The sequence below is a fragment of the Pyrgilauda ruficollis genome, unplaced genomic scaffold (assembly GCF_017590135.1).
Source record: "Pyrgilauda ruficollis isolate IOZ18807 unplaced genomic scaffold, ASM1759013v1 scaffold15, whole genome shotgun sequence".
NCBI classification, from domain to species: domain Eukaryota; kingdom Metazoa; phylum Chordata; class Aves; order Passeriformes; family Passeridae; genus Pyrgilauda; species Pyrgilauda ruficollis.
Window position 1 is genome coordinate 238,496 of NW_024513654.1, and position 27,445 is coordinate 265,940.

General features: G+C 47.4%; 1 protein-coding gene across 1 annotated transcript in view; it reads right to left on the reverse strand.

Moving 5' to 3' along the window:
* Nucleotides 1–3,407: 3,407 nt before the first annotated feature.
* LOC121350078 overlaps nucleotides 3,408–27,445 on the reverse strand; it is an 88,761-nt gene continuing 64,723 nt past the window's right edge. Inside the window, exons 6-7 of the mRNA XM_041461110.1 lie at nucleotides 4,351–4,677; nucleotides 3,408–3,507 (exon numbers count right to left, since the gene is read on the reverse strand). Of these exons, the coding sequence (XP_041317044.1) occupies nucleotides 3,408–3,507; nucleotides 4,351–4,677 (427 nt within the window). The remainder of the gene's footprint in view (nucleotides 3,508–4,350; nucleotides 4,678–27,445) is intronic.

Here is a 27,445-nt window from a genome sequence, read left to right on the forward strand (position 1 = left end):
AATTAATTTGCTGCTCTTCCCCATTTTCAGGACCATCTTTTATTCATGGCCAAGTAGCTCAGACACCGCTGCTTGCTGCCTGTTCAGGATGCTGGCATTAATATTTCATCCCAGAGCCTGCTTGTGCTGAACAGAGCTCATGTCCCACGTTCCTGCCTCTTCCCGATGTTCTCCTGCCCTGGCCCAGTTCATATTTCCCCCTTCCAGCCCCAGGCTGGGTCTCCCTGTCTCTTCACCAGTTGCATGGGTTCTCCTAGGATCATATTCCCTGGGAATTAAATGTGGCACACTTGGAGCTGGGGCTTGGAGCTCACTGCCTTTGTCTCCTGTGGCTCTGGGCAATCAGCCCTGCACAGAGGGTGTTGTGCTCACTGTGGGAATAATGGGTTCTGGGAGCAACTTGTGATATCAAGCAGCAGGGAGAGGGGAGTGACTCATCCTGCTGTCCCCTCCCAGGAAAGCAGGATATATATTTCAGTTGCCAGAGGAGCAGTGTGGTGCTGTGGCTGCAACCTGGGAGAAAAGAAGGCTGTTGAAGAAGAAAACCTGGGCAGTACCTTTCTGGGCAGCAGCAGAAATGAGGAAATGACACTCTCTTGCTTCTTCACCTCTCTCCTGGCTCCTGTGCATGCACTTTCTAGCATTCCTTAGTTCTGCAGAGCTCCAAGGCCAGGAGCAGCCTTTGCCTGCAGCTCTGCAGCCCCAGCAAGGCATCGTGTCTGAACGAGGGCAGGCCACAGTGCAGCTGTTTGGAGTGGCACTTCATTTACTGAATGGCAGCTCCATAATCCTCTTCAAATAAAAAGACTGTGGAGTCTCTGTACTGGGAGCTGATGGAAGGCTTTGCTCTCAGGCAGGTGGCACAAAGGGAGTATCTCCTTGCTGCATGTAGGAGTTCCTGGGTTTTTCTTGGGCTTTGTTATTTGATTATTTGTTCTCTCATTTGTCGCTGGGGTTAGTGGATATGATTCATTCTCCCTGATTAAGCCACTTGTTTTGGCAGGGAAGCATTTCCCAGATCTCATGGGATGGGATGAGAGGCCTTGCAAGGCACAAACTGTGCCCTTCCCTCTTCACCCCAGAGATGCCAGAACTGATTCCTGGTACATCTTCCACCTCTTCAAGAACAAAACAGCACAGCAGCTAATGAAATGTCTGGCCCCAGCCCCCTGGCTCAGAGGCTGCAGAGCCACCAAAGCAAAGTGTCACCTTAAAAGAGGTCTCCAGACTGGATTGGTAAAAATGTGGAGTTGGGAGGAAAAGTGGAATTGTTGGAGAATATGTGCACATGCCTGTGCATCCAGAGGTGTAGTGGGGACACATTCAACTAAAGGAATGTGACTGCAGGTTGCAGGATGTGGAGGCTGCAAGTGGCAGAATCTCCACAGCCTCATTAAACACTCATGTCCAAATTAAATGTCAGATTTGCATATTGGTTCTGTGTTTTCAGGCCTGTTATGCAGCAGCTGGGAGGAAGCTGATCATGGGTGGGGGTGCTGTGGGTATCCAGATTGCAGCCTCACTCCTGAGAGCCCTGCAAAGCCAGGCACCTGAAATTTTAGGGGGAACTAGGGATTAAACTTGGTTTTGCAAGAGTCAGGGCTCTGTGCCTCAATTACTGCAGGCAGAACAGAGAACTGCATGTGGTGGGCAGTGTTGTGTTGTCCAGGTTCTCAAAGCACCTTTGGTTTCTCACTACCCCCTTTCTTTCAGAAGACAGAGGAAGGGCAAAGCACTGCCTGGACTCTGTAGAGTTTCACCTCTGGGAAGCCCTTTACAATTTTCCCCAGGCTAGATTCCAGTCAGATCATGTTCTAATCCAGGTTTAATTACCTGTGAGGACAGACAAGCCTCTTTCTTGTCTCTTGGGAAGCCCAACCAGCAGGCTAGCATTGGGAATTGGGACAAAGCCAAACTGCAGCCCAGGTTGGTGAGCCCCTGATGTGCACAGGAATTTCCATTGTGGCTAGAGACAGATAAATGTGTTCAGGGACTGAACTAAGCAGCACTGAGAAGCAGTGATCCAGCACCTGAGAGAGGCATGTCCCCTCCTGTGGGTAGTGAGAGGTTTCCCTGGCTTTGTAGTGGAATGCTCATTATCCATGGAGAACCCTGCCAGTGTTTTGGCTGCAGCACGAAGGTGCTTCCCAACAGCATACTGGAGAAGCTAAAAGTAGGAAAAGATTCCTGGTCACCTGGGTACACTGTTGGGTTCTGCTCCAATATCCCTGCTGGGACCTGAAGGAGCATGCAGCCCATCTGCTTCAGTCCCTGGAAAGAGATGGGAAGCAAGGAGGAAGAATGAGGTCTCTCTTGCTCTGGGAAGCCTGTGCCTCCTGCCCTGCACATCTGTGAAGCATGTCACATCCCTGATGGGCCAGATGCTGAAAGATGCTGAACATCCTTAGAAGGTCAAACTCAGAAGGCGGAAAACCCTCCTGGCTAATTCTGAGACACAGCAGTGATGGGGCCTGCATGACAGGAGACACCCAGGAGGCAGAGCAGCTCTGAGTCAGCTGTCTCCAGAGAAAGATTTGTCAATGGCTTGGCCAGTTTTCACCAGCTCCACAGCTGGTGGCAGTTTCTTCATTCAACAAGCATCTTGTGTGGCTGACGTGCTGCTTCCTGGACGAGAGCCAGGGGATCAGACCCTCCTTTCTCACTGGGGCTCAGTGCCTGTGGAGTTTATCCAAGCACTCTTTGCACTGCAGCACCATTTCCAGAAGAGGAAAAGGGGCCCATCATCAGGGGAGAGCCTGCAGGCCTGGGCTGGGGAAGTGAAGGGTCTGAAGCATCTTCTCCGGCCACCTTCTCAAGTGCTGCCTGCCTGTGAGCCCTGGCTCTGAGTGCAGCCCACAGCTCACCACCTTAGGGCAGACTCTTGGCAGGCAAGGACAGCATAATTCCAGGGAAGTTGCTGCAGATTCACATGATTGTAAAGAGAAACGATGCAGGATAATTAAACTTCTGAGTCCTAGGAGGGACTGGAATAAAACTCTGAGATCTGCCACAGGCTGCCTATATGTCAGTTGTATAATTCCTCTAGGTCCCAGTTCTCCTATCCATAAAAGCTGGAGAACCTCCTGATGTGGTTATGAGGGATGCAAACTTTGTGGGGCTGAAAGTGCTCCTGCCAACCACAACAGCATCCAGGAAAGTTGTGGAGCTCCATGTGCTGCTGTGCTGACTGCTTCATCCCTGATCCTGGCCAGGCAGAGCTGCCCCTGAAGCTAAGTCCACACTTCCCCTCCAAGTCCCCAGATGTGAGAGAGCACCCAACTTAGAGGTGGTGGCAGCTTGGGTCTGAGAGGCATCCTGCGACGTTCGGAAATGCAGGAGGCGGCCGCCTTCTCAGGGCCACAGGCTCCTGAACAGAAATGACGGCCCTTTTCCCTGTGAAGCAAAACTCACCAGCCAAGGTTCTTGATGTCAGTTTTCAGGAGGCAATTGGGACAGTCAAAGTAGCCAGAGTTGGTGGTGGTGGCACCCTTGGGTCTGGGAGGCAACCTGCGATATGAGGAATTTGAGCAGGAAGAGCCAAATGCCTCCTGCAAACTCACAGCAGGAACCTCAAGTGGTGAGTTTCGGTTCCCATGGCAAAAGAGCCAGAGGTCATGTTCAGTGGCCCTCTGATTCCTCGAGTTCCGATTAGCACAGCATGCCTCCCAGACCAACCTATCACCACATCCAACTCTGGCCGCCATAACAGTGCCAAGTGCATCCTGCAAACAGACATCAGGAACGTGGGCTGGTGACTTTTGATTGCCATGGAAAAGTGCCGGCATTGTAGATCAGGAGCCAGTGGCCCGCAGTGGGGGGCCGAGAAGAGGGAGCAGTTTTGTGTTCCCCTTGGGATGCCCTTTGCAGCTGCAGTGTGCCTGGAGCCATGGGCTTTGTGGTTTTCCAAACCCTAACCCTAAGCCTAACCCTAGCCAGGAAATCAGCCTAGGGCTAGGGCTGGTTCCAGGGAAAAAGCTGTGAAGGAAGGCATCTTATGGCAGTTTTGTGTTCCCCTTGGGATGCCCTTTGCAGCTGCAGTGTGCCTGGAGCCCTGGGCTTTGTGCTTTTCAAAACCCTAACCCTAGGCTTTACCCTAACTCTTACTTGGAGCAGTAAAATCAACCTTGGGCTAAGGCTGGTTGCAGGGAAAAGAAACTTACTATCCCAGGTTCCTGATGTGGGTTTGCCGGAGGGACTTGGCACTGTCAAACCAGCCACACTTGCGTGTGGTGGCACCTTGCATCTGGGAGGCATCCTGCCATGTTTGGAATTTCAGCAGGCAACGGCCACTGTGTGCCACCGGCCCCTGCACACGAACGCCGGCCCTTTTCCCTTAGAAACACAACTCACCAGCCCAGGTTCCTGATGTGGGTTTGCCGGAGGGACTTGGCACTGTCAAACCAGCCACAGCTGCTGATGGTGGCACCTTGCGTCTGGGAGGAATCCTGTGCCGTGTGGCACTGCATGTTGTGTCCGCCCAGCGCCGTTAGCCTGCAGTGGTGGCAATCCCAAGAGCCTCCTTGCTCTCCAGGCATCCCTTGGTGCCCTCTCTTCCCACACCAGAAGGCCATGTTCTTTCTGTAGATGACGGCGTCTCTCATGGTGCTGTGGAAGGAGTGAGCCTCAGGCTCCTGCAGGCTGGAGAGCTTGCTATGAAGAATAGCTGAGGACAGGGAGCTGCAGACAGGAGCTGTGTCGAGTTTTAACGTGCCTGGTCTTTCGTGTTTGCATGTATTCATGACTGTGAGAAAACTTCTGCCTCTGTGTTCATCTTCCTGTTAGAAAATCCTTTGGCTCTGAATAGATTTACTTTCCAATCTGAGCTGGTTAGTACCGAGCCTGTCTCTTTGAAGGAGGTGAATGACTCTGGAGGGCTTTATTGGCAGGACAGTCCTCTGGAGAGGGGGCTGGCTTGCTTGTTATCAGTGGGATCCTTCACCGCTGGAGACAACCTTGGTGATAAGGTGTGAACAGTGGTGGATAGTCGAAGATTCCCAAGTTGGCTACAGGCTTGACCCTCCTTTCTGTACCCATGGGAAAATCCCTGGTACCCACTTTATTTCTGTAAGAGTTGCCTGTCTGTAACACGCAGTGAAGTGTCACTCTCTCCACGGATGGCGATGCAGTAGTCTCCTCTTCCCTTGTGTTTCAGGCCCAGAGCTATTTGGATACCTATAAATAAACAGGCAGCTAGGTTGTGAAAAGGACACCACCACAGAGTGCTTGCTCAGCCTGTGCTTTCTGTCACTGCAGTGATGGTGCAGACAATTCCTCAGCTCCTGTGGCTGGATTCCCCTGGGGCTGTTGTTAATGCTGCTTTCCCAGCTCTTCCACTGAGCTGTCTCTGCCTGCTGCACTCATATAATCAGGAGCTGTAAAACCACTGACAACTCCAGAGACCAGAATGGAGATTACATGCAACATTAAAATTAAAAATGGGCCAGAGTCACCAAGTTGTCTTCATTAGGCAGCTCTGTTTTATTTGTGGCTTTTACTGCCAAATAAATAATCTTTCAGGTGAGTTAGTTAAGCTGCCCTCAGGAGCAAGACAAGATGGGTGAGGAGAGGCAGTTCAGCACAGCCTCTGGGATTCCTGCCACAAATCAGCCAGTCTGGAAATGGCAGAACTGGTGTCAAACCAGGTTGAAAGCCCACCAATGCTCAATGCAGAATGACACAGAACAGTTCCCTCCCCTGAGCCAATGCAGAGCTGCCTTCAGCGCCGACGGTGAATTCAGCCTTTCGAGACCCTGCCTCCCTCACAGCCACTCTCTGTCATCTGCATTCATTTGGTTCCTCAGGTTTTTTCCTCTCCCTTTCTGCCAGTCTTCTAGCAGAAGAAGGCTTTCCTTTCCTGAGGAAAGCATCAGGGGGAGGCAGCACTATGGATGCTTAAGGGCAATTTTAAAAGGTAGAGCATGGTTGCCCCAGAATATTCCAGGATTTTCTATGGAGAAAATGCACTGGTCATACACTCACCAGGTGTCAGTGCTTGTGGATTGTGTTCCATGTGGATTGCTGATAGAAACTGCAATGCATGAACAGCTTGGTTTGACTCTGCATCAGAACCAGATGAAGTCTTGTCTTTGCTTTGTTTCCTCTTTGCACTTCTAGACCTTTTCAAACCACAGCCTTGAAGGGCGTGACAGTTATTCCCCCGGGGATCAAAAACTCTCTCGCAAACCAGTGCAGAATTATAGCAGTGATGCTGCTGACACTGCAGAGAGAGGAGAGGCAGGGAAAAGGTGCTAAAATTCTCTCTTGCTTCCTTCCTGGTCTGGGTTAGGGTCCTGTCTCCCCAATTACTCCTTGAGTCCTGGCCAGAATCATTGCAAACACAGGAATCCAACCCTCCCACTCCTGCCACCGTGTCAGAAAAGCTCCTCAGTACTAACGAGGGAAGATGAGACACACTAGGTAAGGTCAGGTATTCTCTGACTATCTGCTTCCTCATCAGAAAACTGTTTAATGAAACTGAAATTCCTCACAGGAAATGCTTCCATAAATAAGTTGATTTTTACAAGAGACATGATAGCAAACATATCTGTAAGAAAGAATGAAAGATACTGGTGAATCATCCCAGCTTGACACTTCTAAATGAAAAAAAAAGCCACTTTATATTTTGTTCAGAAAAGAAAGTTAACTGATATTAAAAAAAAAAAAAAGAAAAAAATCACAAAGGCTGAACTTGTGTGGGTGCAGATAATGAAGGAGCTCTTGTCCTCCTGCTCAAGGAGTCCTGACTGAGCTCAGCTGAGTGAACTTCATCCTTTTAATACAAGACACATCTTTTCCCAACCACTCTTTGACTTTTAAATGCCCTTTGCTGCAAAGCCAGAGCTGCGAGCAGGCACCTTGCACAGTTTGAAATTACACCTGCTATAGGGTGAAAAATAAACAGTGTGGGAAATGGTGATGATTCTTTGTCATCTGTCCCCAGCAGTTTGGGGACCTTTCCCTTGGTGTGGGACATGGTTCTGTTGGGACTCATCCCCATATGGGCCACCAGTTGTTGGCATCAGTGCTTGGCACCAGTCAGTGGTGGATGGAACCTGACTGTCATCACCTGCTTATTATCTTACTGTAAGACTTTCATACCTTCTCTCTGTGAGTTCCCACAGGCAGCTCCTTGCAACACTGACTCCTTTTCTCTTTCTTCTGCATGGCCAGCTGACTCCTTCCTGCCCCTGGCACGACCACCCAGCCCTTACTTGTCCCTCACAGCACATACTTGGCCTTACTCTCCCTTGCACAGCCACCTAAGCCTTCCTCCTCACAGCATGGCCAACAAACTCCAGGTCTTCTCTCAACTAGCTAACCCTCTCTTTTTATAACACCCATCATTATTTGACATAGCTGTGCCCTATGAAGGGCAGGCCTGTTCCTACTTTTTGGTAATTACTACAGCTGCAACTCCTCAGGGGTGAGATTGCCTTCAGCATCACCTCTGTTCTCCTACAATCCATCCTCCCACGTGGTTCTGCTCCCGTGGTTGCCTTTGGGTAAGGGAGACTGGCAGGGGGCTGTCATGGACCATCAGGAAGAATTCCTTCATGGAAATGGTTGTCAGGCATTGCAAGGGTCTGCCCAGGCATGTTTGGAGTCCCCATCCCCAGAGGTGTCCAGGGAACACCTGGATGTGGCACTCAGTGATCTGTCACAGGTTGGATGATCCTGGGGGCCTTTTCCAACCTTAATGATCCTGTGATCAGATCTGGATGCTGAGTGGCACTGGTGCAGATGTGCTTCCTGGCCCCCAGCTTTGGCATTCAGATTTCTCTGTGCTTCTCATCTCTGGGGGAAAAAAAAAAAAAAAAAAAAAAAAAAAAACCCCCAACAAAACAAAAAAAAAAAACCAAATCAAAAATGTGAGAAAATAAAAGCAGCTCCCAACTCCATTCCCTAAGGATGTGTGATGCTGGTGAGGAGGAGGTCCTGCACAATAGCAAGAGAGGTTATTCAAGCCTTGGAGATGGGTCTGGTTTCACTGGCACGGATGTTAATCCATAATAAATCCTCCCTGCTGGGCTCCTGCACATCACAAGTGACAGGGGGACAGAGGGACAGAGCCCACAGCCACGCTGGCAGTGCCTGAGTGTCCCCTCCCTGCTGCAGAGGTTGTGAGCACGAAGGGAACTCCCCATCCCTCAGCAGGAGCAGTGCCTGAGAGCTCCTCTGCTCCCTGGGGAGGCAGCAGGAGAGCCTTCCTGCTGCGTGCCTCTGTGTGTCTGTGTGTGTTTTTTCCCTGTTAAAATCAAATTAAATCTTCCTTGGCTCATCTGCCAGGGCGTGAGGGAGCTCCCTCCTGCCTGTGCCATGAAAGACTTGTCACCCCGTGACTCCGGAGGGGCACAGCACGAATGGCTGTGCTCGTCCCCAGCTGTGCTTTGAAGGAGGTGGTTCTCATTCGTGTAACGTCCTGTTGTGAGGGGATTTCATTAGCTGTGGTTTGTTCGCTCAGCAGACACAAATGAGGTTTTAATTTTTTGTGTACAGGCGCGAGGTGGTTTTTGTTTCATCGCGTCGGGAGCTCTCGCAGGCCTCCCACGTCAGAAGCTGCCTCCAAGAGGATGGAGAGGGCCAGACAAAACAGGGATGATCTTCCAGAAGTGGCAGGATAGGCTGCAGCTTTAATATGAGCTGGGGTTTTTTTTTGTCACAAACACATGGCACTACAGTGTGCCCTTCCTCTGCACTTGCAGTGTTCCTGTCTCCAGCAGAAAGCCCCAAATCCCAGCAAAAGGTGAGTGTGTAGATGCTGAGAGGGCTGGGGAACAAACCTAAGCCTCTCTAAATCTTTCCAGAGCCTCATTTCCTTCTGCTTCTCATTGTCTCTCTCCTCTCTTCCAGCACCCAGAAGCACAATGGCATTTGCTTTCTTGCTTAATGTCAATATTTGCTTTGCTTTGGAAGTGTCTGTTTAATAATAATAATTCCTGAGCACAGAGGAGAGGTGAGGCCTCTGCAGCTTCAGACTGGGAAGAGTGGTCTCAATACCCCCATTTTCTCTACTTTCTCCTGGGGTTGGAACAGCAAAGGGAACATTTTCAGCCTTCAGGATTCTCACCCACAGACAGCTGATTTTAGTGGAATTCCAATACATCAGGTTCTTACTCCTGTATGTTTTCCTTCCCTCCCTTCCTTCTGTGATGAATGCTGTCTCTGAGACAGGCAGCTGCAGAGGGAGATGCAATTTTTCTTAGCTTGCCAGCCATCAATCTCCTGAACAATACCCTGCTAATGAAATGGCAATGTTATCACACGCCTGTCACCAGCAGTAATGGGGCGGCCATTCCAAACTCAGACCAGACAGAGGAAGAGCAAGGAGAGCTCTGGAGTTTGTCTTCAGGGTGTGATTCCTCCTGAAGGCTTTTGACAAACTCTGGGCATCTTTCAGTGCAGAACTGAGAGCCCCCAAGTGAGGTTTGCTGGCCACCTCCTCCCCCTTTGCAAGGACAGAAGTGTCCACGCATGGTCAGCCACTGTCCTGCAGGACCATGCTGAGTTTTCATCTGAATTCACTGTGTGGGCACCTGTGGTCATCCAAGGAGCCAGTTCCTCCTGTCTCCTTTGGCAACTGACATCACCAAGTGGGCAAGAAAGTCCTTGATGCTTCTTCCTTTGAAAATCAAGTGCTTTTTAAGTGGACAGACTCTTCCCTGACCTGTTGCTATTCCACCTCCTGCTTTTCCCCTCTTGGAGCCCTTCAGATCAGACAGCAGGGAGCTCATTGAGTGGCATTTTGTCCCTGAGGCCCTTCTGTCCAGTGAATCCCAAGGCACAAAGCACGATGACAAGGCTTTCTGCTTTGCGTGGCTTGTTTTTGTGCTGAGATTCACTGCAGCCTGCTGAGGTGATGGGGACACACCTGGAACTTGCAGGAGGCGTTGATCAAAGCAGAGGTGTTACCTGGGCTGTGTGTCATGGGGCAGGCTCTCCTTGAAGGGTGAAGGACTTCCACTTAAAATAAAACCCCTGGATGTGTGAACAGATGGCAGCAGCTACTTGGAGGGAATGAGAGATGAGGGGAAGTTACCAGAGGGACAATCTTTTTAAAATTTAGGGATGCCTGCAGACAGGGAAGGTGAGCTACCCTGTAGGTCCCACCCTGCTTTGGATTATGCTGAGATAACACCTGTGGTTTCTGTGCAGGATCAGCAGGAGAAACCCCAGCTCGTTCCCAGGTTACCCACAGCCAGATGAGGCACTGCGAGGCTGAGCAAAACCTGAGCTCTCCTTTTTCTGATGCTGGTCCCTGCTCAGCATCCTGCTGCCTGGATGAACACCGGGGAGGTTCAGTCACTCTGAACTGTGAGAAGTGCCAGAAAGAAGGTGTTTGGAGCATTTCCTTCTGTGGCTGGCAGGAACAAGTGAAGCTGAGGGCGCCAGGGGGTGCAGAAGTTGAAAAACTTGTGCAAATCTTAGTGCATCCAAGGTAACTGAGGTTCCCTGGATTTCTCTAACAAGTGGATGCAGCCTGATTGCTTCATCCTTTAGAAATCCTTTAGAAATTCTAAGTCCTGGCTTGAAAAATTGTTTTTTTTTAGTAATAATTGTCACTGAACACTGAAAAACAACCATGAGAAATGACCAGAATATAACCTCCTGAAAGTGCTGTAAAAAATTTTGTTGTTTATTTACTTTAGCAAAAAAAAAAAAAAAGAAAAATCAAAGAGAAGAGTAAGAAATCTACGGCTCTGCGATGAGAGAAAAATGCAATTTACTTTTTAAAGCTCTTTCTGATTTTAAAGTGATATACGGAAAAATATAAATGGTTCTAGAAAACTTCACCAAATAATAGAGAGAAGAGAAAATAACTACAGTGAAGGGCAGTATATTGAGGGTCATATCTGCCTCCATCTCCCGTAAAACAATATTTGCTGCAGCAAAACAGGGGTATTTTAGTTATTTATTGTCGTGTCAGCTACAAAATATTAAGAAAGTAAAAAAATTTTAATTTATCCTGGATGAAGTCTGGTGGCCGTGAGACTGCCCAGGAGCATCAGACTTGAATGCACAAGCAAGGAGGGATGAGGAGAGCAGGAAAAGCCTCTGCATAGGGAAGTGGGACTGGTTCCATTCCTTGAGTTGAAGCCAGGTCCAGGGAGTGCAAGGAAAAAAGGTGAAATGTCAGACAGCACCTGCTGGGAGAGGGCTGGGCTCCCTCAGACCCCATCACATCACAGGTCGACCATAATAAGCAAGATTTAAGTGGCAGAAATCCACCAGTTTTACGAATGGAGTTGTGTCAGCTCTTCCTCAGCCCAGTCTGTGCACTGAGGGTTCAGAGCCTTTTACAATCCAGCCCACGAATCATCTTGTCCCTTTTATGTCTCCTCTTCACACAGCTGGTATTTGTCATTAGCACATTTTATTAGACTTTGTTCCCCACCCCCAGTAAAAAAAAAAAAAAAAAAAACAAACTTAATAAAATGCCAGAACACATACTGAGCAGAAGAACAAATTGTTAATGCAGTCATTAAACAAATACACCTTTCCTCTGGTCTTTGGATGGAAATTAATTATCCTGCTGGAACTGAAACCTGGATGTGTGCTTTGACTGACAGCTGGGGGTTGTGTCTGGAGCCTTTTTTAGAGGTTGAAATGAGAACTGGCCCCTTTTTCAGTCATGAGGAAGGTGATGGAAGAACTCTGAAGGACTCTGAGGAGGGGTGAGACAACAGATCATGGGAGTTGGGTTCACTCTCCAAGGGCAGCAGCAAGAGCTCGCTAAGCCCCACAAGCAACTTGTGGGATTTCTCATTGGTTTGGGGCAAAATCCTGGGCTGGCTGAGTCTTCTGTAATAATTAACACCAGTTTCCTCTTCCTGCCTCCCACTGCCCGTGGGAGGACAAGATTCCACTCTGTCTGGGAATTAAACACCCTTAGTCCCAACCAGGTCCCATCCCATGAGAAAACAGAGCCCCACAGGGCCAGAGGTGCCTGCTGCCACCAGCTGGGTGGCTTGGGGACACTTGCAGGACATGTAATTGCTCTGTCCCATGGTCTGGGTGCATTACCAGCCCAGGAGCATGAGATAATGAACCTTTTAGCTGGGAGCAAAGAGAGAGAAAGAAAGAGAATGAATGAGCTGGGCAAGAGAGAATGACTGAGGATTCAGTTAGTTAATAAAGGGATTGCAGAAAGCAAGGTGAAGAGACAGTGGTAATTTTATGCACTGCCAGTCAGGCCCATTTGTCCTGGGAGCAGCTCCAATTTCTCTCTGAGCTGTTCTTTTTTCTTTAGAAATGGAGCTGTGAAAGGGGAAGGAAAAAACCCTCCCTGATTAAAATCAGCGCCCAAAGTGACAAGGAAAAAAGCCATTTTAATCTCCACAGCCATAGATGGATCTTCTCCCAAATAAGTGAAACAAAAGGGAACTTAGAATATTGGCCAGTCTTACACAGCACAGGCTGAAATCATCCAGACTCTGATGGCAGTCTTGTCATATCCCAGCCCTAAGCACAAAACAAAGCCAAATTTCATCTTTACAACTATTAATTCCCACTCATACACGAATCTCTCTGCTCCGCCCTCATCCACTCCCCATTCATTCATGACCATTTAAGAGTAAACCTCCCTCAAACCCCTAATTAGCGCTGCAATTTCGATGTTTTGGCTCTACAACTGGTTCAAATCTTCCTCTTGTTATTAAATATTCCTACTCCTGCATCGTAACTCCTAACCCCTGAGCTGAGGCCAGAGGAAGACAGAACTGGGCACCTACTGCTTTTAAACTCAGCTTTTATCAGATACTTGAGTGAGATCTACTTGTCCCATAGAACTTTAATTTCTGATCGAGGAGAAAATAAAGTTATTTGGGGAAGACAGCAGGGAAGGGCATTTGTGTGTTTAAAAACAGGCATGGACTATCCCTTGCAGTCAATGGGAACTTGTGAAAAGGTTGGTTTTACTTTAAGACCACAGGATGGGGACATAAACAGGAAAGTGTGAGTGTTAAGTTCTGCCTGAGTTGTCCTTGGATGGGACATCAGGATCTTTGCACCAGGTCTCTGGGCAGGTGGATGTGTTCATCTATAAATCCCCCTCCCCTGCATGCTGGCCCAGTGTCAGGGCTCCTGAGCTGATCCACGTCAGGCTTCTGATCTCAGCAGAAATGCCCTGACCAGCCATGGCAGTGCTTGGCGCAAGGATGAGTGGGATTGAGCACACAAATCACAATTTGTGTCTGCATGCAGGTGCAAGCTGCTAACACAGGAGCTTTTCCCCTGCAGGAGCCCGTTGCCTCGTTTTATCCTGCCCTGTCCATCCCCAGCTTGGCCACTGGTCAGTGTGGATGGCAGCTGAGGCAGGAAATGAGAACACTCAGGGCTCTTAGAGAAGCTTTCAGGGCTTGTCTCCAAGGGAACAAACAGAAAGGTCCAGGGGCAATGCCAGAGCAGCTCTTAAAGAGGATTTAATCTGATGTGGGCTGCCCCTAAGCACAGGGTCTTGCACAAAAGGCTGAGAGTGTTCCTAAGTCTGTTTAACCTTTCTTAACTTTCTCCCTTTAGCTGGGTGAGCACAGCTGCCCTGTTCTGGTCCTGATGACTTGAGTGCAAAAAGAGGGGTGGGATTTTCCTCGAGGAAGGCACCAGCAGTGTGTGCCCTTTCCTCAGGGGCACTGAGGATATAAAGCACTCATCAGCAAGCCAAAGACTGCTATTTCTGTTATTTTTGTACCAATACACTTGGAGATGAGATGTGTGGAGCCTGGGAAATGCAGGCAAGCAGGATTTTGTCCGCCAGGAGGATGTCAGTGTGAGGAGCAGCAAAATCAGGGGGTTTGTGTGATGTGGTTCAAGTTCCACATCACTTTGAGTCCCCTCTTTTATCAGCAGTGGTGTCCTTGAGTGGAGGCTCAGCTCAGCTCAGTGCTGGCACTGAGGCCCTGTGATTGCATTACAGGGAATTATCAGGTGGCTGCACCTGGCTTAGAGAGCTCCAAGAAGGCACAGGGGTGCAAAAGGGAAGGAAAAGCACCGGTGGTTTATGAAATTAAAAAGTTCACGAGTGCCAAATCCACATGCTAGAGTGGAACTGAGAAATGGAAGAGGTCTCAGCAACACCTTATCAGGAGGTAGGACAAGGAAATTGGAGTTGAAAGCACTGTAGTGCCTGATTTGCTATCTCTCCTCTGCACCTTGGCTGCAGGTTCTGCCTTTAGGGGTTTGTTAGGCAACCTGGGGAGAAATATTTTGTGTGTATTCGGTGGGTTCTGCTTGCAGAGGCCTTTGTATGCATGAGGTGGAAAACCTGTCTGGAGAGATGGGATCCAGTGTCCCTTGTACCCTACAACAAACACAAACACGGGAGAGAAAAGGACAAAAACTGTAACGTGGGCTTCACACAGCTTTTTTTGGAGATGGAGGATAAATTCTCCCCTGCACTTCCCCCCCGTGCCTGTGTGCCTGCAAACACAACTGGTATTTGCATTGGGAATGTTATTGAGGGGAACAGTTTGTGTTTGAAGGAGCCTTGGCAGCACCTGGGTGGTGCCTCCGTGGGAGAGGGGCTGGGCAGGGGTTCAGGTGGGGTTTTCTTGTGTGTGGAGAAGGGAAGGAGAGGCCAGCATCCCTCTGGAATACAAGACCCTGCTCTTCCTGGGAGAAGGGGAGACAGCTTGGCCAGAGCTGAGAAGGGAGCTGACAGAATCCAACAGATCCGAGTGCCTGTGGTAGGTACCAGCTGATGGGGAGACCTGCTGGGCCAGAGCTCAGACGTTGTTAATGCAGGAAAACCCGAGGAGGGCAAAATCCTTGCATGATGCTGCCAGACAAACTGAGATTTCCCTTCCTGTACCATAAATGGAGCTCAGTTTCCTGCTTTTACCTCGAGACTGTGCTGCCTTTTGGGTCAGGGAAGCAGATCAGGCTCTCCTTTGCTTTCCTCTATCTATCCTCACTCTTTCCTCAAAGGAAAAATCCTGGAAAACCTTGACACTGCTGCGTTGTCAGACTTTGGTTGCAAGCACAACGTGGGCCTGGCTCCTGTCGCTGCTGGTGCAGCTTGGAGATGCTCAGCAATAATAGCAGGACTTGCTGGCAATGGCACAACAGGAAATTGGAGTGGTAAAATATTTCCCTCCTCGCTGCATCCCATTTACGTGCTCATAATGGAGGTTTTTAAGGCCCTAATGACAAGGAATGCTCATTGCTGGGAGAGGATGATTGAGGCAGAGCCGGGGTGATTGCAGTGAGGAAGGGATGTTAATTACATCCAAGGAAGCAGGAGGGCAGCACAGCTGGCGTGGGGGCTGTCCTTGCCTCTGATCCTGGCACAGATGTGCTCGCCCACCCTCTCCAGACCTCAGTGAGAAGGAAAAAGGAAATAAAACCCAAACAAACAAAAAATCTCCTTCCAGCTGCAGCCTGCAGCAGGAGCGAGCTGGATTCGTGCATGGAAAACTGCTGGAGCATGGAGCAGTGCTCAGAGCAAGAACAAAGATGCTCAGGAGAGGCAAAAAGAGGGAAAGAGCCCTGGAGACACGGCTGAGGGCTCAGCCTGTTCAGCGAGGTGGGCCGGGGAGGGAAGTGATGTGGTGCAGATTAAGGAGCTTCTGATGGGTGCATATGAATCAGAGGCAGCCTTTGAAGCCCTGCAGAGGATGCTGTGCTTGTTTCATCTCTGGCAGCCAAGTTGTCTCCAAATTCTGCTTTCTGCCACCTCGCTGGTGGAGCAATACCCCGGGGAGCTTTCTCCTGGGATGGAAATCTCCATCTGCATTCCCGGGAGATTATAGGGCGGGGTACTGCTACAGAAGAGGTGTTTGAGGAGTTGTGCACTTGGTGACAAAAGAGAGGAAGAGATAAAGGGAGCCCATGAATATAATTCAGCATAACAAAAAATAGCAGCGAAAAGAGTTAATGGAAGGATGCATAAAAGAACAAATGAGAAAAGAAGTCCTTAGCAATCGTATAGAGCATAATTTAAGCAGAGTATTCCCGATATTTCCTCTTTAAATAAATAAAACAGCAGAGCCCAAAGTGTTTGAGTTTTTCCCAGTCAAAGCCTTGGTATCAAACTTTCATCTATTCTTGACAGAGCAATTAAAGGGAGGGATACAGGCTCTGAAATGTAGCCAAAAGGAGTAGACTGAATATTTAATACAGTTCCAGGCTTTGAAAGTCCCAACAAACCAGTGGAATGGGGAAGCTGGTGACAGTTTTATCTTAATAAGGAAAGGGAGGGAAAAAACCCTTTATTCCTGCCAGCAAGGGTGGCAGGGAAACACAAACTGGATGGGAAACGTGCAGCACCTTTCCACATTGTCTTCTTGGATGTCATAATAGCATTTCTCAAACGGTGTTTGATGGAGAGGGAAGTGGATCTGCCCACCTATTTTATTCCAGCTCGTGGTGCTGGAGAGATATAATTGTGGGGCTCTCTGAGGTGTCCTCTAAAGGAATTAAAAAATACTTTAGGGCTGAGGACGATCTCGTGTTCTGCAGCTTCTGCTCAGCAGCTGGGAGGGGGTGAAGGGAGAGCTGGGGAGTTGAACATGAGTTAAACACGCAGGTTAGCTCGGCTGCCAGGGCTAAACCAACTCATTAAAGGGATTAGCCAGCAGCCCTGACTGGATTTAGGAGGGTGGCTGCTGCTATCAATAAGTAATCCTGCCTCCAATCCTCTCTGGTGGCTTGGGGAAGACAGGGAGCAGGGGAAGGGTGGGAGGGAAGGAGGGACACGAAGGAACGAGAGGGATAATTTAAGGGAAATGCTGGAGGCACGGAAAAAAACTCCTCCCTGAGAGGGCATGGCTTGCTGAGGAGTGAAATATTCCTTCTCCCTGTGCTCTGGGAGGATCATGGAGCTCTGGAATGGGGCTGCACTGCCTCACTCTGTGCAACCCTCCGAGGCAGAGCTGCTGGAGCAGGATTGTGCTGTTTGGTGACAGGGAGATTGAATTTTGATTAGCTCTGACACAGTCTCTTATAACCTTTTCATTAGAAAATTACCTTTAATAGAAATTGTTCTGACACCTCAGCAGCGTTTCCCCTAATACATTACAGACTCTGGTGGTGGGAAGGGAGGGCAGGGAAATGGAAAGGTGTCTGGTTTTTTTTCTACTTGCATATTTACTAATCCATTTACAGCATAATCCATCCCCTATTTACCTACTGACCTATTTGCTGACTTGTCTGTCTGTTCCTCTGCCTGCAGTATCCATCCCAACAGGGGATGTCAGCTTTCTTACTCTGAATTAAAATCTACTTCTCCTTTTTCCTGTGAAATGCAATTTTTTGGAAGAAACATTGTTTTAGGGCGAGTGCAATATTTCTTTCCAGTTTTGCCTTGAGAAGATAATAGTATAAAAGTCATGTTGTGACTTAAAATGAAAAATGAAGGTGTTCCTTTCCCGCAGTGTTTCAAAACTGCGTTTCTGCTTTATCCAAAGGCACCTCTGCCTAATTTTTAATCAAAATTTCCACCCAGCTGATGGATGGATGGGTGTTGGAGGCAAAAGAAGCAGAGCAGGGATGGAAAATGTCTCCATGTTCTCATCTAGTATCAAACACCAGCTGATACCATGTACAACACAGAGCAAATCCTGTCATCTCAGCCTCTTCCCAGATCTGTGTGAGGGAAAGGAGGACCCGGGGTGGGAACATGAGGAATAATAGTTATTTGCAGAGCTCTTTGAGAACCTAAAAGGGAAAACCCTGGAGAGATGTAAAGTATTATTAAAAGGTCTGTAAGTTCTTTTCAGTTTAAGGGATAATAAATTCATTGCCCAGGAGATCTGGTAGTCAAAGTTCTGTGCAGAACGTGGTAAAAAGGAAAGACTTTGGGAGACTTTTGGGCACTGAGCAGGAGGACAGTAAAGCCAGGCTTATCAAGTTAAATCTTATCTTGGTTCTGGGTTAAAATCAGTTTTATTGTTTCAGCAGGACTAAATGTGTTTGGACCTTGAGAATTTGAGCAGTTTTTGGTATTTAATCACATTTCAGCCAGGCATTCGGGCTGATTTTCTCATTTGAATTCCTTGGGCTTCATCTTGCAGTCATTGGGCTGTCTCTTTTTTTTTTTTTTTTTTTTTTTTTTTTTTCTTTTTTTTTTTTTTTTTTTCCTTCCCAGATTAACGAGGCCTTTAGTACCTGCTATTGTCTCCCCACAAAGGCTTTTATCTGCTCTAGTCAAGTCACTTTTCAATCTGTGATAAACGGAAAGGATTGAGCTCTGTCTGCCGCTCTCCAGGGAGGGTGGATCAGTGCTCTCAGCCTGCTCTGCATTTGCCTTTGGTCTTTTCCAGGGAAAGAAAGCCCTGTCCACACACCAGCCCTGCTCCAGTCAATTCCTGTTCTCTCCCGGAGCAATCTCCCCCCTTTTTTATGCCATGTTCCTCCCCTTAGATCTTCGGGCTTCCTGCGGATTTCATTCAATTCATGGATTAATCATAGGATTAATTTAATTCTTCATATCAAGATTATTGAGGGGAGCTGAGTCCAAGGCTGGAAATGTGTTAAAGCTCCACTTGTGTGCCTCTCCCTCTCTCTCCAGTGTTCTCTCCTCCATGGACAGTCCCTTCCATCAGAAATAGGATTCTTAATCCATTTACCACGTGCTTCGCTGATATCATATAACACTAATTTTTTAATCAGAAAGTTGTGAGATACAGAGTCAAACAACTTACAACAGCTAAATATATTATATCTTTGCAGTTACCCTTATCAACCAAACTTGTAATCTCATCAAAGAATGAAATCAGATTTGACTGACAAGACCTATTTTCCATAAAACCATGTTGACTGATGTTAATTATATTTCTGCCCTTTAATTCTTTATCAATTGAATCATATATCAGCTTCTCTGATTGCTTTGCCAGGGACAGATGTTGGCTGGCCTAGATTCCCTGCTCCAGCTATGAAATCCAGGCACCAGCTTTGCTTTCCCTGCTGCAGTTCCCTTCCTTTTCCAGGGAGGTGGGAAGGTGTGAGCTCTCACTGATCGACCATTCCCAGCCCATTTTCGCTCTGCAAAGAGCACAGGGGCTGGGATTTGTGAAGGTTTGTGTAAAGCTGTGAGTCCCTTTCCCTGGAATGCTCTGAAGCTGCTGAGCCTCTCCCGTGAGTCTGCAGACATCAGAAGCAATCAGCTCCCTCCTGCTGCCTGACACTGTCGGATTTTCTTACATCTCCTGATAAGAACTAACCTAGCATTTTACAACTGTATATCTGAAATTAGTAGCGGCTTAATCTCCCTCTGCTGGATCACTCAGAGGTGTAATTGTGCAGAAAAAAGGGTATTAAAATGCAAAACGCTCTCCTATACTTCTTCATGTTAAATCCCTTCTTCCTTCTATTCTTTTTTATTATTATTATTTTTTCATTTTACAAGAGGGCTTTTACTTTTTGCCTTCCCCCCATGTGTGTGTCTGTGTGTCTTCATAAAGAAAATGAGCTGGGCACGCAGAGAGAATGATTTCTATTTCTACATAAATCTCAGAAATGAATACTTAAATTCAAGCAAAAAATACATTCTTACACCTTTAATTTCCTCTCTATGAAGTATAATGAAAAAGCCTGATTATTTTTAATTCTTCCCTTTAATAATTCAGCAGTGGAGTGATTTAAAGCTGGGGACGATAATTACCTTTTCACTTTCCTGGTAAATGGAGTTTTAATAGAAATGGAAGCTCAAATGCTGGAATTAATTCAAACAGGTCAGCATCAGGTCATCCATAGCATCTTCTGTATAAATCATTTATCTGAAAAATGGCCTGCTTCTCAATTTCCCAGGAATCCCTACCCAGAGGCCACGTTTAAACAGAAGACTCAATGTTTATATCTTGTAAAGCATGAAGGGGAGAAAAAAAAAATGTGCAATCCACATCATCTTGGAAGGATTTTTTTTTTTTTTTTTAATGCAAACAAAACTGCTGTTTGAAGGACAGGGAAGCAGGGGCTTGTCTAGATTAGGGAAATTCAGCTGTAGCTACACTGATGGCTGGCTGTGGAAGCTTTCCCAGATCCCATTATCTGAGCAGTTTGTGCTGCTCGGTCTATTTATCTTCATGCTACACCTGCTACATCTGTTTTAGAGGTGAGGGATGGAGGTGAGCAGTGTCATCTCCAGCTGAGAGCAGACCCCCGAAATAAGGAGTAAGCTCTAACTACCCGGTGAGCCAGGAAGGTCTGTCAGGCACAGAGGAAAAGAAAGAAAAATATCTTTTCAGCCCCATCCGTGGAGGTGTTTTGTAAAAACAAGGGGGGAAAACCAACCGAGGCAGGTTTAGCCAAAGCTGCTCCTGCCCTGGGGAGGGTGGTGACACTACAGGGCTGATGTCCCAAGGATTTTCCTGGCTCAGGGAGAAGGGAAAAGGCTTCACTGAGACCCCACACGCTGCACCAAGGTCCTGCTGTGATGGATTCAACCCCAAACCATCCCTGTGGGGTCTGAAACTGCTGAAACACCTCCCCTGAGCATCCCTGGGGCTGCTTCCAGCTGGGATTGATGTCCCTGGGCTGGGGGTGAGCCCTGCACCCGGCTGAAGTGGAAGGGGCTGGGCCGGCAGCCGGGTTTGGCTGGGAGCAGGAAAAGCATCCGGGGGGTTAAATTTTTCATGAGAGCTAAACATAAACTGCCTCGTCTCTAATTAAGCACCGGGACATGGAACTTTAAAGCACTCCAGCTCTGATTCGCCACAAGTGTGTGGTAATGATTTCTTTTCAAATGTCAAGCAGTTTTGTTTCTATTTCCTTTCATAAATAATTGGTGCTGAGCCGGTGGCAACACCAGCATCCAGCTGGCAGCAGGAGCCTCGTGATGCACTCCTTGCATCCAGCCAGGCGTGGGGCACTTCCAGCACATCCCAGATTGGGAGAGAGGTTTTTCCAGTTCCCAGTGCAGGGAAACCATCACAATTTCCTTGAGGTTTCTGAATTTCTTGCATCAGGTGTTTTGTTTTCATTAACATTAACCCAGCGTTCAGAGCGTGCTCGTGGCAGGGAAAGGTGGCTGCAAGGGTGGAGGATGGCAAAATAAACACGGGTTTTCTGCAGGAATAAGGGGGGAATTTAATACCTGAGGGCCAAGAGAATCCTGCTTGGGATTAAACTAAAAAACTGCACTAAAAAAGTGCATGGGTAGTTGTGCTGTTCTAGGAGGGACCCAGGTGAGCCCTCCCCATCCTGCAGCCATCCCTGTGTGTTTTTTCTGCACCACACCAATATTTCTCTATCCATTGCTGTTTACAGCCACGTATTACCCACCCTTGCCTGGGGAACTCGAGCAAATGATTGCATTGCTGGGATCCCCAGCCCATAATAATAATAATAATAATAATAATAATAATAATAATCCCCAGTCTGTAAATACAAACACAGCTTCCAGCAATGACCCCCCTGTCATCAATTCAAGGGGATCAAACTGATGGCTTTTTTTGGGGGGTGCTGCTTAAAATGCTGCAGGGGTGCTGTATGTCATGAAAATGTTCGTGGCAGGTCCATATTTGCTGTCAGATGCCCTAATGAGAAGTTTAATTTGCTTTACCTCCTTTCTGCTGTATTGGCAGTGCTGTAGGTGGGTACATTAAAAAAAAAGAAAAGTGTTTGAGAAATGTATAAACTTTGGGAATCAGATCTCCTTGGAGAAAAGTGACCTGCTAAGGGACATCACTGCAGTGATGGAATTGATCTCCTGTCTGTCTTTCAAAGGAGTTTTTCAGATTTCCCAGACCCATCCAGCCAAGGAAGGCAGATGTTTAAACCCTGATTTTTGCTTGCCTCTTGCTGCATTCCATATTTAGCCCCAGAAATATCTGAAGTGGTCATGCTGCCTATCTCAAGAGGGAAGGAAGAAAATAAATCAGACAAAATAGAAGCTGGGTTGTTTGCTCCAGGCATGTTAAAGAAGTGTGTGTGTGTGTGACTTTGTGCCTCAGCTGTGGGGCAGTGCCATGGCTGGTCCCTGTTCCTGGCTCCCATGTGTCACAGGGCCCTTGGGGACAGCCAGCTTGCACTGAGGTCACCAAAGAGAGCCCTGTGTCACAGGAGTCTCACTCGCAGATGCACTGTATATAGATTTAAATAACACTATAAATATAGTGTTATTTATAAATAAAGATATACTTAAATATAAATATAGATGTTTATATTTATAGATATAAACATCTATATTTATAAATATAAATTTTAGCTATATTTATAAATATAGATTATATTTAAAATATAAATGTCTATATATAATAGTATATATAGATAATATATATACTTATGATATAGACATAACATATGTGTGGGAGTCTCTGCATGCCCTGTTTGCAGCTCTGCTCTCTCCCTTGCACATGTGCCCATCCCTCCACCCCTTCCTGACTGGAGCAGGCTGGAGCCATCAAGGGCTGTTCCTCCTTCCCAGAGCCCTTCCCTGTGCTCTGGGTTCCATCCTCCCTGGCTCAGGGCTGGCGGCTTGCACCAGCTGCCTTTTCCCCTCTCCCTTGCAGCAGTGATGTTTGCGGAGTCTCACACACAACCACTCTCCTGCATTTTTCATGGAGCTGCTCCCCGGGGGCGGCGCGGGCTGATAATCAACCAGCACCCGAGCAGAGATTGCTGCAGCTCCCTGGTAATCACCCTCCCGTCCCTGCAGCAGCCCCAGCTGCCACCCCCTGCTCCCCAGGCACAGATTTAACTGGCCTGGGCTCTGTTTGTGGCTCTGGTGTCCCTGCCTGCCTCTGGGCAAAGGTGAGAGCCAGCTGTGTGCAGCGCCCAGGGATGTGCCTCTGCTGTGGTGAACCAGTGCTGCAACACCTCAGTGCTTGTGTGCCATCCTCCTCTTCCTCTGCTCACCCCAGAGCCTGGGTTTTTCATGGCTGATCTCAGGTAGAGGTGGGGCAGTCAGAAATAGAAATCAGACACTGGTGCCTTAGGGCTGCCAGTGCCTTGCAGTGCAGAGCTGATGTTTAAATTTCTTGGTGTGTTTTCCTAGATCGAGGCAAAGCTGGCTCCAAGAACTTCTCACTTTCCCACTCCCTCCAAAACCACCTTTCCCAGACCTGCATTCCATGGCCTCTGTGCCAGGAGAGCTGCTCCTGGTTATAGGGTAGGAGAAGAACTCCTTCATTCATTCCATGGGATAAAGAGTCTCTGGAATGCTGTGGGAGATCCCTGGGGCTGTGGGACTTTGTGGGGTGAAGGAAGAGAGGAGCAGGCTGTGAGCTCTGAGAGAAACAAGACCATCTGTTTTTCCCACCCCTTGCTGGAGAGTTGCTCTTCAATTTTTTACTTTATTTTTGGGATGAATTGAATCCTCTGGATGGGAAGAAATGAGCACCATGCTACGGAAAAGTAGTGAAACTTCTGAAAAATCATGTTCTTGGTTTTCTCCCTGCCTGAACAGGACCTGCACACCATCAGGGCTCCTGGTCATACCCCATCTCCTCATCCCTCCCCTGAAATAAAACAGGCAGTGACAAAGAGAGGTAATTTATGAGCACTGAATAATTCAAGCGACTTCCATGCCCTGCTCCTTTTTTTGTTGCTGTCCCTTGGGAGAATCCACCCCCAGCCACACACATGGGGCCTGGGAGAGGGAGAGCCTCTCCTGGGACACACAAACATTACAGATTTCCTTTCATCCATCCTTCCCCTGCCCATCTCTCCCTCTGTATAAACATCTCCCTTCCCAGGCAGCCCTTTCCACACTTTGTTTTCCCTGCCTTGCACACACAGCTCAGCCTTCCTGTGCCATCCTCCAGCCTCCCTGAAGAGCACTCCATTTCAATAGGAGATGGGACCTGGGAATTTGGCTTTAATATTTCATAAGCTTCCTTCTAAAATGCAAAGCATATTTATGTTTTTTGCATCAACCACCAAGAAAAATACTGCCTTCGATTTTGCAGGCAGATCCTAACCTGCTGCCCACTTTTCCAGGGCAGAACATAAAAACCACAATTTATTCAAAGGAAGCCTTTCTCCTATTTACATTTATATTGAATAATTTAAAACAACTCTCTCCACTTCCATAAATTCTTCCTTGTAGGATGGGAGAACCTGTCCATGCCTAAGGAAAATGTTCCTAAGGAAACGTCACAGCACGGCACACAGAGATTCCTGCAGACCTGATGGTATCTAAGGGATCATCATGCTGGGCTAAAAATCACCTGTCTCTTTCCAAACTCTGTCCCTGCCTCTTTTGCTGTGTCTGAAGGTGGGGTAGAAAGAGATCAGCACAAGCTGATGGGGGAAACAAACCCAGTTTCAACCGTTTTAGCTCTGGAAAAAGCTGGCAGGGCTTGAGGAGTGTTGGAGCTGAGCTCATGAGGGAGGCAGCTCATCCGTGGTGCCAATCTGTGATAATCAGGGAGTTCATTTAAACCCACTGAACACCACTTCCCCACTTTCATTTCCTCTCTCCTTGGGCATGTTTAGGCTCTTTGTCTCTTATCTCATTCTAATAATTTATATTTTCATCACTTTCCCTTCCTCGGGGTTTATTTGGCAGCGTTTTCGGAAGTTTGGGGTTTTTTTTGCTGGATCCAGAGTTAGTGTTGTTTCTCTGCACTGGTGTCCAGGTGCATTGTCCATCCCTTAGGCATGACAACAGGGAACAACCAAAAATGAACGGAGCTCTCACACCCCAATGGATGGGTGAACATCCCTTGGAAGCCCACACAGGAACAACCAGAGAGGAACATCTCCAGTGAATCTCAGTCTAGCAATGAATCCAGATTAATTACCAACAGAGAGAGTGGAAGCTTAAGTAATGTCTAATTTCCTAATTTCCAAACTCTATCACTCTCAAGGCTCCAAGTCCTTTCCCAGCACAGAGAATGACTCACATCTTACCATGTGCCTGGGCCAGCTGATTTTTTTTTCCCTACCCTATTTTAACAGATTATTATTCTTGTTTCTTTAATCCGTGCCGATCTCAGGCTCTCTGTGCAGCAGACAGGCTGTGGAGCAGTAGCTGGATCTTCCTTGGCTGGAAAAACCTCCTGATGCTGAGTGGTGATTGTTAATTTGCCCAGGGGAAGCCAAAGGAGCCCAGGAAGGTGCTGGAAGCAGACAAAAAGGGCTGGTAACTCAGCCATGCAAGATCCACAGCTCCTCTGTGGCAGGAACCTGCAAATTTTAGGCACATATTGTGTGATATGTATATATATATATATTCCATAATCCAAACAAACTGCGGGGAATGCCGTCCTCAAATTGCTGTGAATTAGGAGCCATTCAAATGCAGCCCAAAGCACTCGTGAACTATTTGGGTAAATACTCTTTTAATCTGGTGCTGACTTCATTAGAAACACAAGAACCTAATTTCTGCTTGCAGTAAAACCAGAGCAAGATGTTGGCAAATCAAAGCTGATGGAGTAACAGAAGTGCTCGTGTTTTAATTGAATGTGAAATAAATCCACCTGCATTTAATACCTCCCCAGAACATTCCCCCTCAAAGATAGCTTCCTTTTTTCTATTTTTTTTCAGTCATTACTAGAATTTCAAGGTTAGAGATTAATTATAATGGTAATATTGCCATTTATTTTACTGCCAGCTGTAGTGGGAGAATAAATCTAGCTTGAAAATAAATTGTGAGCACTGTCCACACTTAAAAGCTTGTGATACTGCCTCTGTTTTAATGAAACATTATTGACTGATTCTATTGAATTTGGCAAAACCCCCTCCCTTGCTGCTTCTACTGCACCGAGGCACAAATCTTGGAAAAACAAAATCTTGTTTAAACAAGAGTCCAGCTCCTGGCATCTATCAAAGTGGAGCATCAGGAAAGAAAATGAACACCCCTTCCTTTCTTTATCTTAATCCAAAATGTTTCCATTCTTCCTTCTTTTTTTTTTTTCTTTTTTTTTTTCCTCCTTTATTTCTATGAAATCCAAGGAATGCTGCAGGTGCCTCCTGGCTGTGTTTTTATGTGTAAGGGCACAGACACCCATTTAATTAACTCCATAACTGTGTGGTTAATGCTGGCCTTGGGATTGCACAGTAAGCAGCAGAGATAGATTAAGGCAGTAATTTCATGGCTATTTCTGTCTTTCCCCACTGCTGGTCTCCCAGGGACAGATTTAGATGTCCTTTAGGAAGTTTAAATTTAGGGAAAACCTTTTTTTTCTTTTTTTTGGATCAAGGAGAAATCCATCACCAGTTCTCCTGATGGAGGAGCAGAAGATGAAGGTGCCTGGTGCTCCCACAGGGAGCAGGGATGGAGGGATATGATCAGAGAAAGTTGGGAGAAAAGTTCCCCCAGCAAACCTAGGCCTAGGGAAAGGAGAAATAACTTCTTCATTCCCTGTCTTAGCACCTCTTTTGCTTCTTGCAGGATCCCTGCTTGCATAATTGCCTGCTCACAATAGCTTAGGTAGAATTATCTTCATCTGAAGCCATTCTCAGAACTAGAAATAAACATTTCCCATGAGCTGCTGGCATTTGGGGTCTACAGGCAAGCTCAGCCTTTCTGCAGTGAACAAATCCCACACAGAAGGGCTGCAGAGCATGAAGCTCTTGGCTTTATTCACTCAAACTGCTGATATGTGATGCCCACAGAACTAATTGCCCGTTAATTGGGTAAATTGTCCTGGGAAATGACAACTTCTCCTCTCCCAGCTCTCCTGGTCCACCTCAGCTGGTGCATCAGGACCTTGCTTGAAGCTTGAGTGGTGTCAGAAGAACATGAAAATAAAAGAAAACCTGTAGGAGCAAAATGAAAAGCTGGGATCACTTGGCAAACACTGCTCTTTGGATGAACCTGGAGCAAACCCAGGATGAGATCCAAAGCTGACACCCATGGTGGTTCCCCTGGCTCCTCACTCTGTCTTCACTTGTGAGAACATCTGGGATCCATATGGCACCCATGGCACTTGCCACAGCACTGGGAATTCTGTTTCAGCCACCAACAGAAAATCTTCTTTCTGGATGCTCTTCACAAAGACCCAAACTGTGATATCCTTCAAGCACCAAAGAGGGGCCCATTAGAGCACTTGTGTTTGAGCATTTGAGGCAATTATTCATGTTCACCCAGCTCCAAACAGCTACCAAACACCATGTGTTTTTCCTCAGTGTTAATAAAATCCTAAATGATTCTTCATTAAGAAGCCCATTAAGACAACTGCAGTTTCCTCGAAGCTCATTAGAGGATATTCTCACCACTAAATTATCACACTGGAGTTTTATAGGAGGCTGAGGGAAGATGCCCTATTGTGATTAATTCATGATAGATTTTCCTCTTCTCTGCTTGCAGTATGCTCCCCAGGCTCAGCTTTGCTGGTTTCCCAACTTGGAGAGGATAAAACTGATCCTTGAGCTTGGCTTTGTGGGAGAAACAATCCAGAGCTGAGCCTGCCATCCCTATTTGTGCAACTTTCCTTCATCTCACGGCCTGTCCTGTGCACAGAGCGTTCCTGCCAGTCTGAGCTAGGATTAGGATCAAGGGCAGCCCTTGCGAGGCAAAAATCTGAGGGCAAAGTGGTGAAAACAACAGCAGAAAACAGAACCATTA